At 39.9% G+C, this 20374-nt stretch overlaps 1 protein-coding gene and 1 long non-coding RNA gene across 17 annotated transcripts in view; one reads left to right on the forward strand and one right to left on the reverse strand.

Annotated features, from left to right (window-relative positions):
• The first annotated feature begins 1524 nt into the window (after positions 1-1524).
• On the forward strand, positions 1525-14539 carry LOC137477360 (uncharacterized). The gene is made up of 2 exons (XR_011000954.1): positions 1525-2269; positions 14132-14539. It is a non-coding gene; the product is annotated as an uncharacterized lncRNA (long non-coding RNA).
• Positions 3839-20374, reverse strand: part of SLC39A10 (solute carrier family 39 member 10) — a 43372-nt gene continuing 26836 nt past the window's right edge. For 14 of the 16 annotated variants that reach the window (XM_068196312.1, XM_068196313.1, XM_068196306.1 and 11 more), the window contains 7 exons: positions 18462-18631; positions 17303-17521; positions 15925-16045; positions 14263-14631; positions 12387-12467; positions 10447-10637; positions 3839-7190 (listed from right to left, as the gene is read on the reverse strand). In XM_068196312.1, coding sequence (XP_068052413.1) covers positions 7032-7190; positions 10447-10637; positions 12387-12467; positions 14263-14631; positions 15925-16045; positions 17303-17521; positions 18462-18631 — 1310 coding nt within the window. In that variant the 3' untranslated portion in view covers positions 3839-7031. The remainder of the gene's footprint in view (positions 7191-10446; positions 10638-12386; positions 12468-14262; positions 14632-15924; positions 16046-17302; positions 17522-18461; positions 18632-20374) is intronic. The other 2 variants (XM_068196298.1, XM_068196314.1) reach the window with 2 other exon arrangements.

Raw genomic sequence — 20374 nt, forward strand, 5'->3', positions numbered from 1 at the left:
AGTCTTCAGCCACCAAGCTGTAAAGGTATTCTGCATTTTATAGTAGGTTGGTTGTCTGCATCCTTCAAGAGAATACTGTTTACAGAAGTGTTCTGAAAGTGTCAGAATTTCATAGGTCCAGATTAAATGTACGGGTAGTTGGAGCTTTTCACTGGGAGATACACAAGATGTGGCATGACATGAAAGAAAATATTTAAATTGCATTTTAAACTATACAGTACATTAAATATCTGATACCCACTATCTGATCCTGACTTTTACAATAAGTGCAGAAAACCTGTGAGTATTGGTGCAACTTTGTAAATCAGTGAAAGCCGACCCTAATGAACGGGTATCTGTGATCTGGGAGGAGAAGGCCTCAGAAATGAAATAGCTGTGGTCCACTGCAAGGAAAGCAGTTTCAATTACTGCCAATAGTGAAGTAAATTTATTTTTTATTTTATTGCTTGTCTCATACTTCATCAATTGAAACTTATTGCTATGGCATTAATAATACAGCTCTCTAGGTGCTTTGTTTTGTTTTTTTTTTTTTAAGGTAAGACTGGGAAAACCTATCCACTGTTTTAATAATTTGATGTGTCTTTGCAATCACATTTTACATTATTTTGCATTCACATTTTACATTATTTTGCATTATTTTTCTCTAGTTAATGTATTGAATATTGAGATTGAATATTTACCTGAACGGTCTCAACTGAAAACTAAATCAAACATTTCTACCTGATGTCTTTATGTAAAGGCCAGAAATCAAACTTGGTAAGGATAAAACAAAAGCTAAAACATTGTATGAAAAGTATTTTATAATACAGCGGTGTTAAAAAATGTACAGGTGCATGGTCTCATACATGCAGTTGTACGTAAGATGTATAATTAAATGTACACAAATAAATAGCTTGAAAAAAATAAAATTGCTTTGAGGTTTTAAGAGACTCAGGAAATGCTGCTCATGACCATTTAAAGACTTCCTGCTGAAAGCCTTTGGTTGTCAAGAAGAGGCTTCCCCTGCCTCACAAAGTGTGCGAGCAGGAAGAAGCTGGGCTCAGAGTGGCTCACCTCTGCTGTGCAGGACAGGAGAAAAAAAAGAACTATTCCTGCAAGGTGTAAAATATCCTACTGCCACACCTGATGGCTGGCTGTGATTTATTCAGTGCCAGGGACAAGACCAGCACCTGGACTGCTGCAGAGTGAAACCAGCCGGGATGCAGCTGAGGAACTCTGGCAGAGGGCATTTCCTTCCCTGCCTGCAGAGGTGGGTGTTTGCCATGGAAGCTTCTTGGGAATTTGCCAGCAATACATGGCACTTCTTCATGTTCCAACATCCTAAGCAGCCCAGCATGGCCAAAGTCTGTTGGAGTTACGGATGGGCAGGAACAGGGGTGTTCCTTCCACTGTCAGCCTGCAGTGATTTTGGTTAGTAACGTGGTTAACAGGCAAATTCAAGCAATAATGTGATGAACAGGCAAGTGACTCAAGCAACTTCACCGAGGTGTTTCTTTCCTGAAGGACAGTGGGGAGTAAGGGGGGTTGTGAGGGGGATATCCTCCTATTACATGACCAAAGGTTCTGAACAAATTACAAATACAGTTCCTAGCAGGGAGGGAACCTTTTTTTGCCCTGAAGGATAATGATTTGTACGTAGTAAACATTTAGTGGTACTTTTTTTGACTGGTTTTCTTCATCCCAGTTCTCAGTGCACTACCCACTCTTGCCTTCCTGCAAATAATTTTATCACTCATAATTTTATCTTTTTATGCACCTTATCTTTTAATGTCCAGCTTCTCCCAACCTCAAGAATTTAAGCATGTTTGATGTTCTAAAGAAATAAATAAATTTTAAAAAATTTGAGCACAGCTATGGCCTTGTGATAGCATACATTTATTTTAGAAAGATGTCGAACAAGTTGAGATAATTTTGGAAAAGTTTTCCATAAACTTGTATCCAGGGAGTTTCAGCTGCATTACTGTGGAATTTTTTGGTGCTATTATTCTTCAAAAGCAGGAGTGGCTGGGTGACTTGAGGGATTACTGTTAAAAGTATTTGAAGGGCTGGAGATGAAATGGTTCAAGCATGAACTAGCAGAAGTAATTAACAGCTTTTAAACTTTGCAGTGAGAATTCTGGCTGCCTTCCAAGTGAATTACAGTGATACTGATAGGGCTGCTGCTCAGATCACTGTCCTGTTTTCCTGCAGGAGCTGCCAGCTGCTGCTCCTCACTGTGACTGGGGAATGCAATTACAATGCCAGAGGCACTGACACTGGGATGGGCTCTGTAAGTGTTCTGAAGATGTTATTTTCCTCGGAAATCATTACAAATGTCAATTATGTACTTGATCCAAGTGGTGTTTATTTTGCCTCTCCTGAAGGAGATATGTGTCAGAACAACAGAATTACCAATAGTTTTTTTTTTAAATAGATGTATGTTCACTGAAACTGATGAGTCTCAGTGTTTACTCAGTCACTGTTTGCTTGGTGGCTTAATCTCACCTTCTATCAGGCCTTTTTCAGTGACTTCTAAGAAAGGGACATTATGTAAACACCACCCAATTACTGTCATCTAAATTGACTCTGTGTGAGTCAGCACTCAGGGGACAGTAAGTGAGAAACACAGCCCAGTGAAGTTAAAAGCATTTTAAAATAGGCATAAGAGAAATAGCTCATTATATCTACTGGAGGCAGAAAGGCAACAATAATCAGCTTAATTAACACAGGAGTTGTGTCAGTCATCAGCAGAACACCTTCAGGCACTTGGCAGGCAGGGGGCTCAGAGAGGGGCTGCAGCCCCTTACACTTGGGATCTCATTTTAACAGAATTTTCATCAGCTCCCAGAATTTTTCAGGAAATGTATATTTGTATCTTTTATATCTTAGTTAGCACACTTTATTCATCACTCTAGGAAAGCCTGTGGTGGTTTTGAAGTACAGCTTGTGGCCTCTTGTGGGCAGGTTGGCTGCTTCTGCTTTTTTTTTTTTTTTTTTTGGTCTAGAGGTATTTTTTCCCCACCTTGTCTCAGTACTGAAGCTGTACTGAATATACAAAGACACTTACACAGAATCCTTTCCCAGAGATCTTTGGAATGAGTGCAAATGCTGCTATTACAAAGGATCAGTCAGGAACACAACTGCTATTTGATGACATTCTTACACAGGTATGATGCAAAGCCATACATCCTTACCTTAATTTTCTACTGTGTATCCATGTTGGTATGTTCACATTCCCTCCTGAGTTTTCACTGTACTTTATTGTGTTGTAGCTCCTTTCTGGTGAAATTACTTTTCCACCTAAGAATCTTTTAAGGCTTTTTATGGGGGGGTTGTATTTTTTTTTGTCTTCCTGAGGAAACATTTTGTGACTGTACAGTCAGTTCCTGTATCTCCTACTTCCTCCAGCTTTTAACAATATTCAAGCCTTGGTCAGTTCTAGTCCAGTTTGAAAGCCAGGTACAGTCGCATGCCACCATAGTTCTGGAGGAAAAAAAAGGCTCATCTGTAAGCAACTGGATTTTGTTAGTTCTAAGCTAGGAACTTTTACTGCAGTAATAGAGGGAATCCTGCTGCTTTAGAGGAAGCACTTGCAGCAGTGCCACAGTGAATGGAACAAGAACAGTGAGGAGGGTTTAGAGTTAATAAACTCAGACATGCTCTGGGCAGACCATGTTTCTGAACACTGGGAGTGAGAACTTCCCAGGATGGGCAGCTTTCTCCAGAAGAGGCTATGGACCTTTTCCCTGAGCAGTCCAATGACTACAGGATCAGCCAGATGATCACAGTAACTTTCCATGGAATCCCCCAATCCACTGTTCTTGTTTTCAGTATTGCTCCTACCTGACTGCCCTAGACATTTATGTTGGTGTTTAATTGTTTAAGCAACCCTGTTAAGCAAAGTATTTTGACACCTTCCTTTTCAGAATTTCTTTTAGGGGCTTGTAGTGATGTCTGCTGAACTGAAAGGAATACTAAAACACAAAAGTAATCAAACCTTAAGAAGCTCAAGAGAAATATCTGCTCCTTGAATATGTTTTTTTTTTTATTTTCTGAAGGCTCCTTATGTATAAGGAACATACATAAAATGAACACAACACTGTTGACAATGAACAAAACAGCATTTGATAATTTCCAGCTTTATAAAATTTTTTAAAAATTATTTAGTTATAACAAAAAAAACCCAATAGCTCAGCAAGTTATCTTATTGGACCATTATCACATTTTAAACCATAGACTCAGTTGTTAATGGGGAGAGGACAGGAAAAAAAATAATAAAAAAATAATCACACTGCATCTAGCAACTACAACATTTTCTAAGCATAATCACAGCGGATTGAGTGCAATGTGATTTACATCAGAATTCACATGGGATGTCACACAGTGACAGCATTGTAAAATATACAAGTAACATTTATGCCCTCCAACAAATACAAGTTAAATGAGACTCTGGATTCAAGCCAAATGGAATGTTGAGGCCAAGTAGAAATGTAGTGGAATTCAGATTGTCTGTAACATGACTCAAAAGTGTACATTAGAATAATCTGGAATTCAATACTGGTGGAAACATAGAGAGGTCACAGCTGTTACACTGCTCTGTTACACTTGCAATAAATACTAGAAAATAAAAGTAAATCTATGTTCCATGAAAAATACAGTACCTACCTTCAACGACCACATTTTTCCCTTGTCTGAAGATGGTCTTGGAAGGAAGTTAACTATTTTCCTACAGAGGCAGTGTATTGAGCTATAACCACATTCCAACTAATACAACAGTTAATATACTACGGGAAATACAGAAATCTTCATTTGAAAAGAATTAAGAGAAATAAATCTTTATCATTTGACAAAACATCAGCTGCATAATGGCCCCCTTATATTTCAGAATTAACAGAAAAAAAACCAAACAAACTTAAGTCAGTCAGTTTAATACAAAACAAACAGAGATTGTTTAAACTCAGATCTTCAGAAGGTATCCAGGAAGTTTTGTCTCATTGACCTAACATGGGCACTATGCAAAAATGTCATCCAGGAGTTTTACACTGCAGAAATTCAGCAATCTGAAGCTAACAACAGTGTGTTTGTTAATTAGGGTTCTACACTAAACATGTTTAAAGAGGAAAAAAGAAAATCTGAGTTCAGAACATCAAATGGCTGCATGCCTGAACCCTGGGCTTTTGGCTTCTTCACTGAAGAAACTGCACCCGTCTTTGAAATGGACCCTTAATACTGTTTCCTGATACTGCATTAGGAGGAAATACTGGCAACCAACTGATACCTTTAAAACACACGAGCTGCTCTCAGTAAAAGCTAAACTGACCAATGAAGCTTCCAAAGTAAAGGGCCACAGGAAACACGGGAACTTGAAATGGAATGCAGATAGCCACTGGCTCTCATTAAAGGCGTTAGGATTAGTGTTTTTAGCAGCTACACTGGCACCAAGCAGACCGGAACTTTAAAACTTACAGCACACAGTCAAAGTACAGCTTTTACCTGGCATACACAGTAGAGAGAAAAACCGGGTGTTTAAAAAAAAAGCTACTACCATGCTTAGGACTGGTACTACAGAATCAACTTGCACTCCCCACAAACTCACAATTTATTTTTTTTTAAGGAGATGGGTACAAGAAGAACTAACTCATGTCTGGCAATAAATGCCTGTCAGCACAATCTGATCTAGGACAGCTGGTCCCAGCAAGTTAAGGCCCAAATTTTCAGTCTATTCTTCTAAATGACACATACCATGGTTCTACCACATCTGCTTTTTAATAATCTAATTTAAATACCAAAATTGTAAAAAAATATCATAGAAATGAACTCCTTTATACTGGAAGTAGAAATCTTCTTACATATTCTTTACTGCCAGAAATGGCTGGTATCACTGTCTGATATCAAGGCATTGTAGGAACAGATTTGATGCGCTGTTACAGTATCGTAAATACCCTACCAGTACAACATATACAGAGCAGAATTTAACCCTTGTGTCTAGCTTCAGGAACTAGCATCTTGCACCTTGGTTTAACATGAAGAGGAGAAAACAGTCCAAAATAATCATTTAAAAAAATGGAGAAATTTCCACATGGATTCTCTTGTTAAAAGAGTTTGCACAAATTCACAGCCACAATTCTTCAGTAGTTTATGCTGCAAGTGGCACACAATACATGTTTAGCATCTGTAAGAAAGAACCAGAAACAGCTCAATAATTCCAAGGTCAGGGATTTCCCCAAGCTAACACTAATTCTACTGCATTTTGCTTTTTCCTACTAATATCAAGGAACAAACATCAAATAAATCTCAGTTGGGGAAAAACATCATCAAACTGACCCTTGACCGAAGTTACACTTTGCAGAGTACATGGCAACAGCCTGCCTTCTTACACAGGAGCTTTGCAATGATGGAGTGCAGCTTAACACAGCTTGTAAGAATTTAAACAGTGATTAGGCTTGGGGTTTCTTTTTAAAAATTTAAGCGAGCACAGTGGTTTCCAGCCATGTCCTGCTGTAATACTAAATACTTGAGTCACCACTATGCAGAAAAATCAGCACAGGATTAATACGTGTATATACAGATGTGCACACACACAAGTGTATGTCTGCACATCTGTCTTTATCTATATAGATCTATACATACACAGAGACAGCTAGGAGCTACTCAAGACTCCTGTGGCACTAAAAGTTTCCTTGGGTTCCTTGCACAGGTGTGAGTTTCAGCTGTAACTACTGGAATGGTATTTTCCCAAATGAGATCTTTCCCTGTACTTTTTCTTTCTTAAGCAAGCAGTGCTCCCTACACAGCACTCTGACCTTGGCCGTTATTTCTCAGATTTAGGGTTTCCTAAACATCGCTCACTTGAGTTTAGGAGTTGTGTTGGGTAAGCTCATCTGATGGGGTTACAGAAAAGCAGAAGCTACTCCAGGCAGAAAGGAATCTCCTGTCCTTGTGTAAGCAGTGCAAGCACCACGTGTCCTCTGAGCAGTGTGCACACAGCCACACAGTGCAGACTCAAAGCCAGACAGCAACAGATTGGAACCACAGTGATTACCAGCATCAGGTCAAAACTGGATGTCAAGCACTATTTTGTCTTCATAGAGGGCAATCACCAGCATGATGGCAAATCCAAGAAGCAGGCCTAGATTCTGAAGAATAAACTGCCCCACAGGACAGTAACCATGCTCTTCATTATCTCCATCTCCATGAAGCATTTCTGGAAGCTAAAAGATACAAAGCAATTTAAGAAGTTATTTCACCTCTATTCCATTTATCCATGGACATGTTTAGAAGATGATATTGTCAAGAATAAACACTCCAGAGTTCAGATATAAAACCAATACATTAAGACACAGCTTAAACTCTACTGAACGACTACATTCAATAAAAACATAATCACATGATGTATTTACAAAACAAACTAAAAATGCCTTTCCTTGAACTTTCACCAGATCATCCATGTAATTGAACATTAAGTTCCTCAAGATAGGGTGCAGCCCAATATTCTTCAAGTTCTGCTCTTTTAATTTTAAAAGAATTCAAGTCATACTCAAATAAACGTATGACTTTGATTAACGTAGCCAGTCATTTGTCATTTGAGATGCTTACACATACTCACATACACATCCCTTTTAAATGTGGGAATGATAGCTACAAGCAATTCAAGAAATTTTATGTGCAGAAGAATTTATGGAAGTTCTGGACATTCTGGATATTGCTCACCTATGAGGAAAAGTCAGTACTGACAAAATCAACTAACAGTAGTGCTCTTGGAAATGTAAAAATAAAGTTTTGTGTTTTACAAAGCCATCCATATAGAACAGAAGTAAAATATTTACAAAGAAATTAATTCAAGAAAGCAGGAGGTAAATGTTAAGAGCTGGTTATTGAGAAATGCTTCTGCCTGAATTAAGGTGTGAATGGAACTGTACACCAAAGAGTCAGGATTTTATTTAACAGCAAATACGAGGCAGAGAGAGAAGGAAATAGGAAAGAGAGGAGGGAGAGGAGAAAGAAAGAGTGACAGAGAAAGATGAAGCAGAACACAGTCACCACTTGTGGATCCAGCCAGTGTCTCCCTGGTCCTCATCACCCTGGCTTCCCCAAAGCCAGCCACTCGAAACTTGTCACACATTTTAGCAAACAAATGCCCGATGCTCACTGGCTAAGCAGTTCTCTTATTCTGCCGGTTAATGATTCCCTCACTTCCAATGCTAATTAGTCCCATCCCAGTCTCTGTCTTCCTTTGAGTCGGTGCCTCCCTCCGGAGTGCTGGGCTATGGCCTCCCCCTGCTGGGCCCAGCCAGAGCTCATTTTCAGCAGAGCTAGTTTGCTTTTGCATTCTTCTCCCCAGCGTTGTTTACTTCTCCTTAGGCCTGAGATAACTGGACAATAATCCCATCTTAACATTATCTTAAGTCAGGACTATGCTCAGTGGGAATGGGGTGGGATTCCGTGGTGGCAGAGGAGCAGTTGCTTCTTTGCACAGTTTGCTACAGTGGGCAAAGTCCTTTGGTGATTTATGTTTGAGGCACTTGTGATCTTTAGGTCTCTTACAGTAACTCCTTCAAGGAAGGAATTATTACAGGAATTCCTTCAAGACTCACTTAGTACAGAAAATGACGATACAGAAGAAAAAGGAAACTATAGCTCTTCATTAGATCAGCTAGGATCTAATCAGTTTGGGTTATTCCAAGAACTTGAATACTGCCCAACAGACAGTGACATCAAAGCTGCTAAAACCCCAAATATATTACCCATCTTGTCTTGTATTACTGCATTTTTAAAAGATACATAAACTTGATAATTAATTTGATGCACTAAGTATTTAAATGTTTTAAAAAACCCAAAAAAACTCCAATTCCTCAAAAAACAAAACCCAAAAAGCCCCCCCAGTTGGTATGAAAAATGTTTAAATGGTTATCACATATACACTAGACCAGGCAGCTCCAGAGCAAGCACTATAAATTACAAAGTGCTGTAAGGTCATTAAGAATAAAGGGCTTCACCTTAGCATTACTCTAATGGGCTTTAACACTCTGGATGTTTACTTTGACAGCACATCTAAAGATGACTAAACATTTTGCTTTATTGATATTAGAGGCTGATGTGACCACTTTCAGGGACCATATAAAAAATGGTCCTGTCAATTAAAAAAAGCATCCTTTCGAAGTTGAAAGCTTATGGTGTCAGTACTAGAGATTAAAGGAACAAAAACTGCAACAGATAAATTTGTTTCCCAGTACGATGAAATTATTCAAGTTGGACAATTCAATGTACCCGCTCAAACCAAAACAAGAGTGTCAGGAAGGAGGATATTATGATTACTCCTATAAGTTATTACCAAATGAAGTTTCATGAAAGAACATGGAAAACCTGGAGGATTTTGAAACGCCCGAGTTTAGGTGAAACGCCTGGAGAGGAATATCCTTATCACTGAAACCCACGTAATTAGATAAACTTCAGGAGAGTCAAATGCAAAAATACCAAATGGCTCATTCTCAATGGGCTGGTGTAAGGAATGGCTAGAAAACTGCACCTCTGTGAACCTCTGCTCACAGCTGGGGAGGAATCAAAATCTACTCTTACTGTGTGCCAGGTAAAGAGATCTTTGAGAAGGAGGCTGATTATGCAAACACCAAGACAAAACTGGTTCAGTTTCAAGTGCCTCTTGCAGAAGATTTCCTGCTGTTACTGAGCCAGGCTATGGGATTTTGACTATTTGGTTACTACTAAGATGGTCGAGGGAAAGAAAAAGGAATGAAGGAGTGAAAGTACTGCCCTCCTTTCCTTTATCCATGACATCTTCAGTCAAAGGACAGGAAATAAGTATCAGACACAGAGCTTACAAGGAAGTGATATTTCAGGCATTATAGGCTACTATAGAGTACCTAAAGTTGCAAGAAGGATCACTCTACTCAGACATTCTATTTAACAATTTAGCAGGCCCCGAAAAGGATTTATTCACCTATTAATAGATTAGAGTGACTTTATAACAACAGTATATTTACGAATTAAAGTCTCCATAATGAAGTGGAGAGCATTACAAAGTACCCCAAAAGTGAAAAATGATCTCATCACCTTTGGTCTGGGAAAGTGAGAAAATTGCCTTATTCAAATGAAGCTCTGAAGCAGCTTAGAGGAGAGCAATCAGGACTGAATATGGGCTGGTAACGTGCACAGCAGTATTGCTGCCTGAAGGGTCTGATCTATGGTGTACACACACACTAAGGATAAAGCAGCTGTGTGTTCTTGAAGCAGCAACATTTTTCCACCAGGTAATTTTTTTAAAACCTACTCACCACAACAGCTCTGGATTACCAGCTGCTCATAGTAAAAGCTCAGACTGAACTTTCCAGAACCAAATATATGATGATACAATCTCAGTGAAGAATAAACCTGACCACCAGACTGAAGTGCAGCACTCACAGAAGCCCCAGGTTCCTGCCCAGAAGGCCCCGAAGCCCCAGCCAGCCGTACCATGTCGACCAGGGCCACGTAGAGGAACATGCCGGCGGTGACGGCGAAGATCCAGAGGGTGATGTTGTTGGCGTACTGCCCCACGGCCGTGCCGATCAGCATCCCGATGTAGGCCATCATGGCCGACAGCAGGTTGTACACGATGGCCTGCTTCACTGTCATCCCTGCCTTCAGCAGCACCGCAAAGTCACCTGCGGGGACAACACGGGCTGGGCGTCAGCGCCGCGCCCAGCGACCGGAGAAAGCCCCTCGCCAAAGAATGAGCTGCAGGGGCTCACAGCAGACTGAGCCACAGGAACCGGCCACCTCGAGAGAACTGTACTTATGCACAGCCATCGCCTGATTCAAATAGGATTTAAAGGTGCCTGTTCATCACGCTGATTGTCAGAAAGGCAGCAGTGATTAATTGTGAAGGGTGAATGGAGGAGTCTAGGTCTGCTCTTCCCACAGAGAACACACCTGTGTGCACACACTCATCTTTCTCTGAAGTTCTTCACTGCACAAAAAACCAGAGGCTTAGTTAGGATCAATACCTGTGAAAATTCCTCTTAGCTATACACACCTCATTATGCAAATCCAGGAAGAGAATAACGAGGCATTTGTCCCCTCAGAGGATGACAATGAATTTGAATTTGAGCACTGGGAAGAGTTACATTCACAAAGAATGACTTCACTTCCACGCTGAATCAATTTTTGGGGTGAAGGCATGCCAGGGTAATGTGTTTTATTCTGAATTCAGGGCAGCTCTGCTAAATTAGGTGCTAAAAGTAAATATTCTATAAAAATCTAGACTTCAGTCTTGTAGTCAGCTCTAATAGTTTTACTCCATTCAAACTGAATTCTTGTGATCATGAGAAGTATAAGATGACGTACAGACAAGAGGGCAATTAAAGTAATATTCTTATATAATGTTCTTATACCCATGCCTGTAATTATTTGCCTAATCTAGAATCAAAAATTAGAATCAAAAGATATCAAAATTTTAAAAAATAAAAAAATAGGTATAAACTACTCACCCCTTATACAAGGTTCATTTCGTCATGCTATGCTGTCAAGTTCTAAGCACTGTAATATACATCGCAATCCTTTATATACTGAAGTAGCTTCACTTAACTAATGATTGTATAGCATAGGTGTCAAACCATGAACATCTGCTCTATTATTTCCCCCCTATGCCCATGATTTACCTATAGCTCAGGAGCTGCCTATATAAAATGCTTTCCCTCATCACCTCTAAGGTTTTTGAAGTGCTTGTTTTACCTCACTTTTGATCATTCAGACCCAGCAGCTCTTCAAGTGGGCAAGCTGTGAGAACAGACATAGGTCAATCTAGCACAACCTCACATCAGTGGAAAAACAGAAAACTCCTCCTCTCTCTGGCTGCTCTTTTTAAACTCTCAGGGTTCAGTAAATTTTCATGCAATGTGAAAACAACAGGTTTTATCATGGCTAGTTACCTCCAGAAGAAATGCTTCAGTTAGGGCAGGAAGAATCAATGGCACTGGCAACAGTGCCCTACAGGCTTTACCCTAAATGGCCACACCTGCTGAACTTGGCCACAGTTGGAACAAAGCCTCTTCTGAAGATTCCCACATGGAATTTTACTTATGAAAACCTGTGTTTACTTATGCAACTTAACTTTTTGTAAGGCAATGCCACGTAGAGTAGTGTGAAATTACAAAATGCGGAGCTGTGTAAAACGTATGCTCCTGAGAACAGTTTTAAAACATGCTCAAAAAGCTTTACACAAGTGCTGTAACTAGACACTCCCAACACAATCCTGTAGCAGTACCTACTCTGAAGCAATATTTCTCCCTCACCCTCTGAAGTTCTGGTCACCGCTGCAGCTTCTGCACTGCATTGTGCTTATAGCACAGTATTACAAAAGCTTTTAGATCAGGATTTTGTACAGATGGAGCACAGTTTCTACACTTAGTTACCTAATTCATGGGGAAGCTCGTGACAAAATACTGCTATAGATGTACTAATTCCCCCTGTCAGTCCAGCACTAAAAGCTGCTCCTAGAAAAAAAAAGAAAGAAAAAAAATTAAAATGCTATTTCACTATTTTCAGGTCAGAAAATCAATCGACTTTGCAGAGCTGACACTCTTCTGTTAGAACGCACACTAATATTTTTCAGTGTGTCTGTGTCCTGTCTATATAAATGGGAAATACTGTAAGCATTCTGGATGTGCATTACCACTCCAGGCTTTATTACTCATTTATCTGACAGACAAACCCTGGAGAGGAGAACACAACTGGCTAAAAATGAGACATAAAGGCAACAAGCTAATAAATAACATCACTTTTACACTTTGAGGAACTCTCAAGTACATGAGGACAGTTAGAGGAGCAAGAGTCTGTCTCCTTTCCAGCTTGGAAATCCAAACTAATGTTTAACCCATAACCTCTCCAGCTCCTTTCTACTTATTTTTAGAGAACATATCAGCAATATTAGTAAGCCAGACCTGGAAAATAATAAGGGTAAAAACATTGCCATAAATATCTTTCAGTACTTTCGCATAAGCTAATTGAATTCAATCAACTTTAAGTTCATACCTTAAATAATTCTGAGATGAGAAAACTGGCATTAAATTTCTGTACTGTAGCAGAGAAAAGCACAAAAAGAGCCTGCAGTGAGCAGTCTAAACAGGCAGCATAAATCGGAAAGAGAAGACACAATCTGAAGACAGAGGGGAATTTAACTTTCCTCTGGATTCCTCATAGCTTGATACATTAAAAAGATGAGCATGCTTTTATAAAATCTACAATTTACCACAGATTCAGCTGTTTGGGCTTAACCCAGGAATATTTAGAAATGGAGTTTCAGTACTGTGAAGTTCTTAACAGAGGCGTGGCAATTGCTTTTGGCCTTAGAACCCACTGTCTAAACGTCTTACCTGTTTAATGTGAAAATGAAGCAACAAGTTAATTTTTAAGGAGTTTAGTTTCTTTAGCAGTTGTCAGAAGGAAATGGAGAAACTGCAGTAGATTCCATTGTTAACAAGAGACCCTGACAAATGCTTATGCCCCATCCTTCAAAATGGGTGTGTCCCTTCTGCCATTAGTTCAGAACCCTGCGTACTCTTAAGCAGCTACCTTCGTAAAGAATCAAAAGTGTGCACTTCAGTCCTCCCACCATCATCCTGACTTGTATATCCAAATTAATATACTTTACAATTCAAATCACATTTAGAGCACTGTGTGACTCCAAGTTGATTTAATAAATCTAATAAAATCTGTTGGGCACTTCAATTTCTTCTGCACTTGGCTAGAAATAAATCTATACTGACCATGAGCCAAAATAATATTTTGATTAAATAAAAATGAAATTATCCTAAGTAGTACTTTTATATTATTTCTGTAAACTGATTTACAGTGTACTTTTATTTGCACATACTGTGTAATTCTCTGTATTAACAATAATAGAAATAGTATTACTATTATTGTTAGTAAATATCATTCTAAGAAAGACTGAAAGGCATTTATTTATAATTTTAAGGCAACTGAGACCCAGACAAGAAACGTGGGTTACTGTGCTCCATAAATCCCAAGGTTTGTCTGCACCTTGGCAGAGACTATGACTGTCACTGCTACTGCTACACTAATTTTAGTGCAAATAGCACAGAATATTAACAAAAGGGAAACTATTACAATTGACAGCCTTTCAATTTCTGCTCTGCAGGAGACTGAACAACGGCAGTAACCACAGGTGCTAACTGGGAGCCTTACCTGTGATCACTGATAAGTCAAATATTAGCAGAGTTACTAAAGGTAAGGAGAAACTGTTGAGAAATACTCAGTGCTTTTGCTTACCGATTGCTAAGCCATCACTAAAGTTGTGAATGCCATCTCCCATAATTACCATCCAAGCAATATTAGCTATCCCAGTATCTTTCAGGTCTTTTCCAGAATGACAGTGGCCATGGGAATGATGGGAATGTTTGTGATGCCAGTGGTGACTGTGTTTTCTAGCTATCATTTTATCTTCGCCATGGCTGTCATACTCGGAATCGTGCAGCTCGTGCTCTTGGGCGGCGTGGGAGACGTCGTTGTGAGAGTGGCGCAGGTTGTTGTCCTCTTCTACAGACAGGTAGTTTTTGGCAGGGGGCTCCAGCTGCCCATCCAAGTCAGTGAGTTCAGTTTCATTCAGTCGATCTTCAGACAAAACCGAGTCATCTGCTCCTGCATCCAGTCAGTTGGGAGAGACACTGAGTTAATTCCTGTTTAACCAGCGGCCACTGCACCCTTGACCTAAGGGTTAACTGCTCTGAGAAAGCAGAACAAGTATTTTTACACATCCCAGTCTAGCAACTTTGCTGTCAGCATTCAATCCAAAAACTAAGTCTGTCATTGAGACATTTTTCCACAAATGTGCATGTACAATATATAAAATTCTCCACTGCAAGGCACCAGCACTGCATCCATAGCACTCAAAGCCAGTTTTAGCCCAGCCCACACTCGTGCCTGTAATTTTGCTAATGACAAAGTTTATGGTTCAACACTGGCAAAGGAGAGTTGCCAGAATGATGACAATGTCTTAGATGGGATATAATGTCTGTAGGTGGGATCTGAATAGTTTAGGAAACCCTACCTGGCTCTGCCTGCACATGCCCATAGAGCTCAGCCTCCACTGTCATGCAGACATTTCAAATATATATTCAAACCCCTGCACTGCTGAAAACTTTCCATGTTCTGTGTCGGCGCCCCAAATCTCATTTGAGATTGTTTGAGTGGAGAAGGCTGCTATCTCTCTCTTCTACAAACCAATCATATTAAATAAACCTAATTTGTGCAAATACAAATTTGTATAGGTTCTTCAGCAACAGATTAATTCTGCAGCCATGCAGGCAAGAGAATCGGAAGTTTATGAAGCAAAGCCTTTGCCCTTCTCTCCCCTGTGAGAAGGGGGATAGAGAATTTCTTCTGGGTACACACAAAATGAGCAACCACAGACTGTCATGAAGGAACAGTGTGCAAAAGTTGTTTTGGATACTTGAGGAGTATTCAGGATACTCGGTTGCATTTATGGAAAGAAACAGATTTTGTTTATCCGTAACTGGTCACATGCTGGAAATCTTCAAAGTGGAAGATAACCCCATTCATTGTGTGGGTGTTCGTTTTTGATCTAATTTTTGCCAGGGCTGAGCTAGTCAGGAATAGCTTAACCAAAACACCAGAAACACCCTGAAACAAACAAACAAACAAACAAAGACCCACAGCCACCCAAAATAATGACTGCTTCAGAAGTCTGAGAACCATCTCCATGGCATATTAGGAAATGTTCAGAGTGCTCTCAGATCTAAAAAAAACAAAATAAAAAAGATTTAATAGGGAAAAGCCTATTAAGTCTTATTAACAATGATTTGCATAATAGCAGCAAAACTGTACAAGAGGTTACATGCTACACACCATGCCCCAGTAACCTGCTCCTACTTTGGATCTCCCAGACAGAGAATTCTGACAGTAACTACCTACCTGCAAGGGGTTTCAGCTGAAGCCAGTCAGCATCCGGTCTGTTATTTAATTTGTGATCAGAAAGTTTTCTTCCAATTGGTGATTCTTCAGTCTGGGTTTTTTTGCACCATTTCTGCTTACTCTGCAACACAAAACAGGTAACGTCTGGTTTGTGACAGGACATTGATGAAAATAACAGGAACTGAAATGCTGTCCAAAAATCTCTTCTAAATAGACCAAGCTACTCTCTCTTACCATGTATGACAGAGATGTGTCACTTCGCAATATTGATCTTTATAAGGCTCAGCAACAATCCCTATCCCAGCAGGAGTTCTTAGCTACTTTCCATGGAATCTCACTCCCAAACACTTACGTAGAGATACTTCACTTTAATAAGAGGGGATATTCTGATAAGGATTGCTCTTATAGGCCAGGAGTGCTTCCATGCAGCTATTAGATTTGCTCAAGAAAGCAAACTTGCAGCAAGAACAGCTCCTCTAGTTTGTTCAACTTTATTTTTTTGTTTTATATTCCTGAAACTTCCTTATACTTCCCTTTAAGAAAGCAGGAAGCTCTTCTCTATTTGCAGCCCATAAAGCAGATCCCAAGCATTTGCCAAAGCAGCCTAGGGTAATTAATCTCAAAGAAGAAATGCACAATGTAACAGTTTTCATCCTTTTATCAGAAGATCTAAGAAATGCCTCCTCCAACACAGAAAATCTTTTGCTGCCTGTCCAGCTCAGACAGCAAGTATGACATGAAAACAGAGAAGCTGAAAAGTTTTCACAGTCATTTTGGGAGAAGCAAGTTGGAGTTTCACCAAAATAATTTTCTCCTCAAAAATGAAAGACAAAGGCAAAGGCTAAAACTGAATTTCCATCCACACTCTCACTCTCCAGGGTACTTGCTCTCCTTTTATACCCCTATCATAAATACAGAGTGCTCCCAATAATTTTTTGAGAAACAAGTTAAAATCTGACTGGCAGTTTACAGAAAGCAGGAGGTCTGAAAATGTTAGCATTTTTCTGATGTTGAAAACCTGGATACCTCTATTACACTGGCATTGTCAGGTAAGAGCATACTGCTAAATTTCTTGTCAGTTGTCTGACAATTGCTGGTTCTATAAGCAGATCTTTCTTACGTAATGCTTTCTCCTGTTTTTGCAAAAAAACCCAGGAAAATTTAGAGGAAGAGCTGCAGTTTCCTCCATCAGATTTCTACACTGTGTTCCCAAGTTACCTTGTTGAGAAAAGCAACTTCTTTAGCAAAGGGATCCCTCACATAACATCCCAGAGTACAGAGCAGCAGCAGCACTTGTTCAGAGTAAACACAGCTCCTCAGCACTCACAAGGTAGCTGTAGGGAACGCATTTTAAACAGCAAACAATTTCAGCACCTACCTTTTGTTTATTGTAATGTTTGTACATTCTTATACAATGCTCAATGATGAAGAGAACATAAATGCCTCCAAGTGCCAAGAGCCCTTTGAGCACGGGATCATTTTCCTCCAGAAAGCCCTCAGCGTGCACTGCGTGCGCGTGGCCGTGCCGGTGCGAGTGCCTGTGCTCGTGCACGTGGCCTTGGCCATGGTGGTGGCTGTGGTTGTGGCCTCCATGGGACTGGTGGGAGAGACAACAGTGACACCACTGCAAGCACGACACTGAAATGGCACTGAGCCACAAGAAACAACAGAAACCCCCACCCTTTTTGCTTTTTCTTTGCACTAACACACTTTGTCACATAAGTTTTTCAATAGATTATTCATTATCCTAATCAGTAAAAAAAGTTCCTCAGGGAAAAATTTTTTTGAGGGGGTAGATAATGTAGCTTCAGCTTTTCTCTCACGATCCTGTAAATGAGACTAACACCCAGAAATATCACAAGGAATTATCATTCTTACTCTCCCATTAGCAACCAAGCCTTATCACTTTTTAAACTATTACAGTTAATTACAGCCTAAATTCTGATCTGAAATATGAACTTAAAAAAACCCCTAAAACCACAACCAAAAATGTGTATTAGAATTACACAAAGAAAACATGAAAATATTAGTCTTTGTGCTGAACAACTGAGGTAACAAAATTTTAGAAAACACTTCCCCTTTTAAGAATTATAGTACACCACCATGTAATAAAAACTGCTCACCTTCCTTGGGCAATTGCTTGATTCAGTACACAATACTTTCTCCCTCAAATATAGTAACCAGGCAGGTTAATCCCCAGGAAATACTTTTAAGTACTGATACACAACTATCAGTAAACAAGAGACAGCAATACTGCTAATTTTACAATACTCTTGTTGGGCTCCCGAGTGTTTTACAACAGCGTGACATCACTTCAGCAATGAATACGCAACTACTTTTCCCCACCTTTTGTTCAGAGAAACACATTTCCTTCCTTTCTGTCAGCAGAAAGTCTCCAGAAGTGTTGGTGTCCCTCACAGTCAAGTCCATCTACAGGTGCATCAGTGAACCTTTTTTTATTGACACTATCACACAATTCCTCAAAAATTCCAGACTCATTTACAATTAAGAATAAAAGGTAAGGAGACCATACTTACATGTGGCAAGAGATGGAGCAGTGCATCTCCACTCATTGTTCCTACAGCCAGAGCTACCAAGAAAGTTAGAAGAAATTTGAAGCACCATTGGTTAATGATGGGAACCAAGATCACACCTAGCAAGGAAAGCAGGCTAATGACGGTGATAGAGATGATACCACAAAACCAGGCTGTGGGAAGAAATGAACACAGAAAGGTTATCAGAACAACACCTGGAAAACTTTTAAGCCTGATTAATGACTTTCAACTATCTCTTAAGAAGATGACTTTCCTTTAACTTAAGTTGTGTGATTGCTCATTGAAAAGGTGCTGGAAAATATAAAGGCAGTACTGAAGTCCACAGCAAAACCAAAAACACACAGGCTTATTCGCAGCACAGTATAATATAGTGAGACATTAGAAGATAATTAGCTACAAAGAGCCCAGCAGTTCTTCCTGATTGTTAGTTCCAGGCTTAGCTTTGTAGCCCTCCATGAAACAAAAAGCAAAAAGTTTCGTACTGCGACAAAACTATCTCTGCTACTTAGCTTACAAGGGCTCTAAAAGCACTAATGTGTAGGTAAGAGTTGTTTTTAATATGGTTCTGATGCAAAATTTTTCTGGATTCTGTATTTCTCCCCATGTTTAGTTTGGCACTATTTATTTCACCTGGTGCTTTGAAACAGACACCTTTATTCATGAGAAGACTCAACCTTTGGCAGAGGAACTCTAAAATCGAATGCTACAATAAGACCTTGAAAAGCTGAAAGCAACTTGCTACCACCAAATAGCAGCATTTATTTTTTCTGAGAATCTTTACTGTTGCCATTAGAAGAAGAAGTGATGATGGGATGTGGTACACCCAACACATTCCTGTTAATGAGGGAAGATGTGAAAATTTCTACATGATGTTGAAAAGAAGGAATTACAGAAGAAACAGATCCTATAAACAAAGACATGGCTCTTTCAGTCAGCATCTCACTCTAATAAAGTATTTACGTTTTAGTACAAAGGCTTTGATTTTCTTCCACAGGTTTTTCCTAGCTCCACTTTTTATCAAAAATGTATGTCTACCACAATTTGCCAACTTTAAGGTAAGTTACAACTCCTGACTCAGAATCCCTAACATTTCCACATTTCAGAACACAATTTGACTTTCCTTGCATCTCTGAGGGTCCACAAGTAGGGGAAGACATCCTGGAAAACGGGGCAGGGTATGAATGAGAGGAGAAGAAAAGAGGAACAAATGTGTTGTAGCTGCTCGGTGTCAACATCAGGGTGAAACACCCCAATAATTCTGTCTGTACCAAACCCACTCTGGAGCAGATTTATACGACTTAACCAACAGAAGTGTGGCTGCTGCAGGCTCAGTCTGGTTCAACACCAAAGCTCAAAACATCTGATGCTTTAAATTTTATTTTGGGATATTCATTCTTACTAAGTCTGTGGCTGTCATTCCACAACATTGCATAAAAGGAAACAATCCAGCTGAAATGCAAGGGGTACAAGACCACATCCACTGGGAGAAAATGACTGGAGAAAGCTTTAGACAGTATGAGATGTGCACTGACAGACATGAGTACCGAGACCACAGAAAAGAGAGTTGGTGATAAGGCAAAGTCTGCTGTCAGACTGAAAAACTGAGGTTGGAAAACAGGAATACAAAAGTAGGTCTAAAGTTGAAGCAGGACCACGATGACCAAAATAGTGCCACAGCTTCCCAGACTGATGCCCAGAGCACTTCAGCTCTGTACCCTGGACCAACAGGCTGTGCTGAAAACCCAGCATACATGGAGCTGTCCCTCAATGCTCACACTGGCACACATGCACAAGCAGCCCCGATAACAATGACAGCCTTTGGGCAGGACACTGCCCCAGGCTGGACACACTCTGGTGAGTTCAGTGCCAGGGTAGACAATCAACAGCCTTACATG

Source organism: Anomalospiza imberbis, chromosome 7 (genome assembly GCF_031753505.1).
Source record: "Anomalospiza imberbis isolate Cuckoo-Finch-1a 21T00152 chromosome 7, ASM3175350v1, whole genome shotgun sequence".
Classification (NCBI taxonomy): Eukaryota; Metazoa; Chordata; class Aves; order Passeriformes; family Viduidae; genus Anomalospiza; species Anomalospiza imberbis.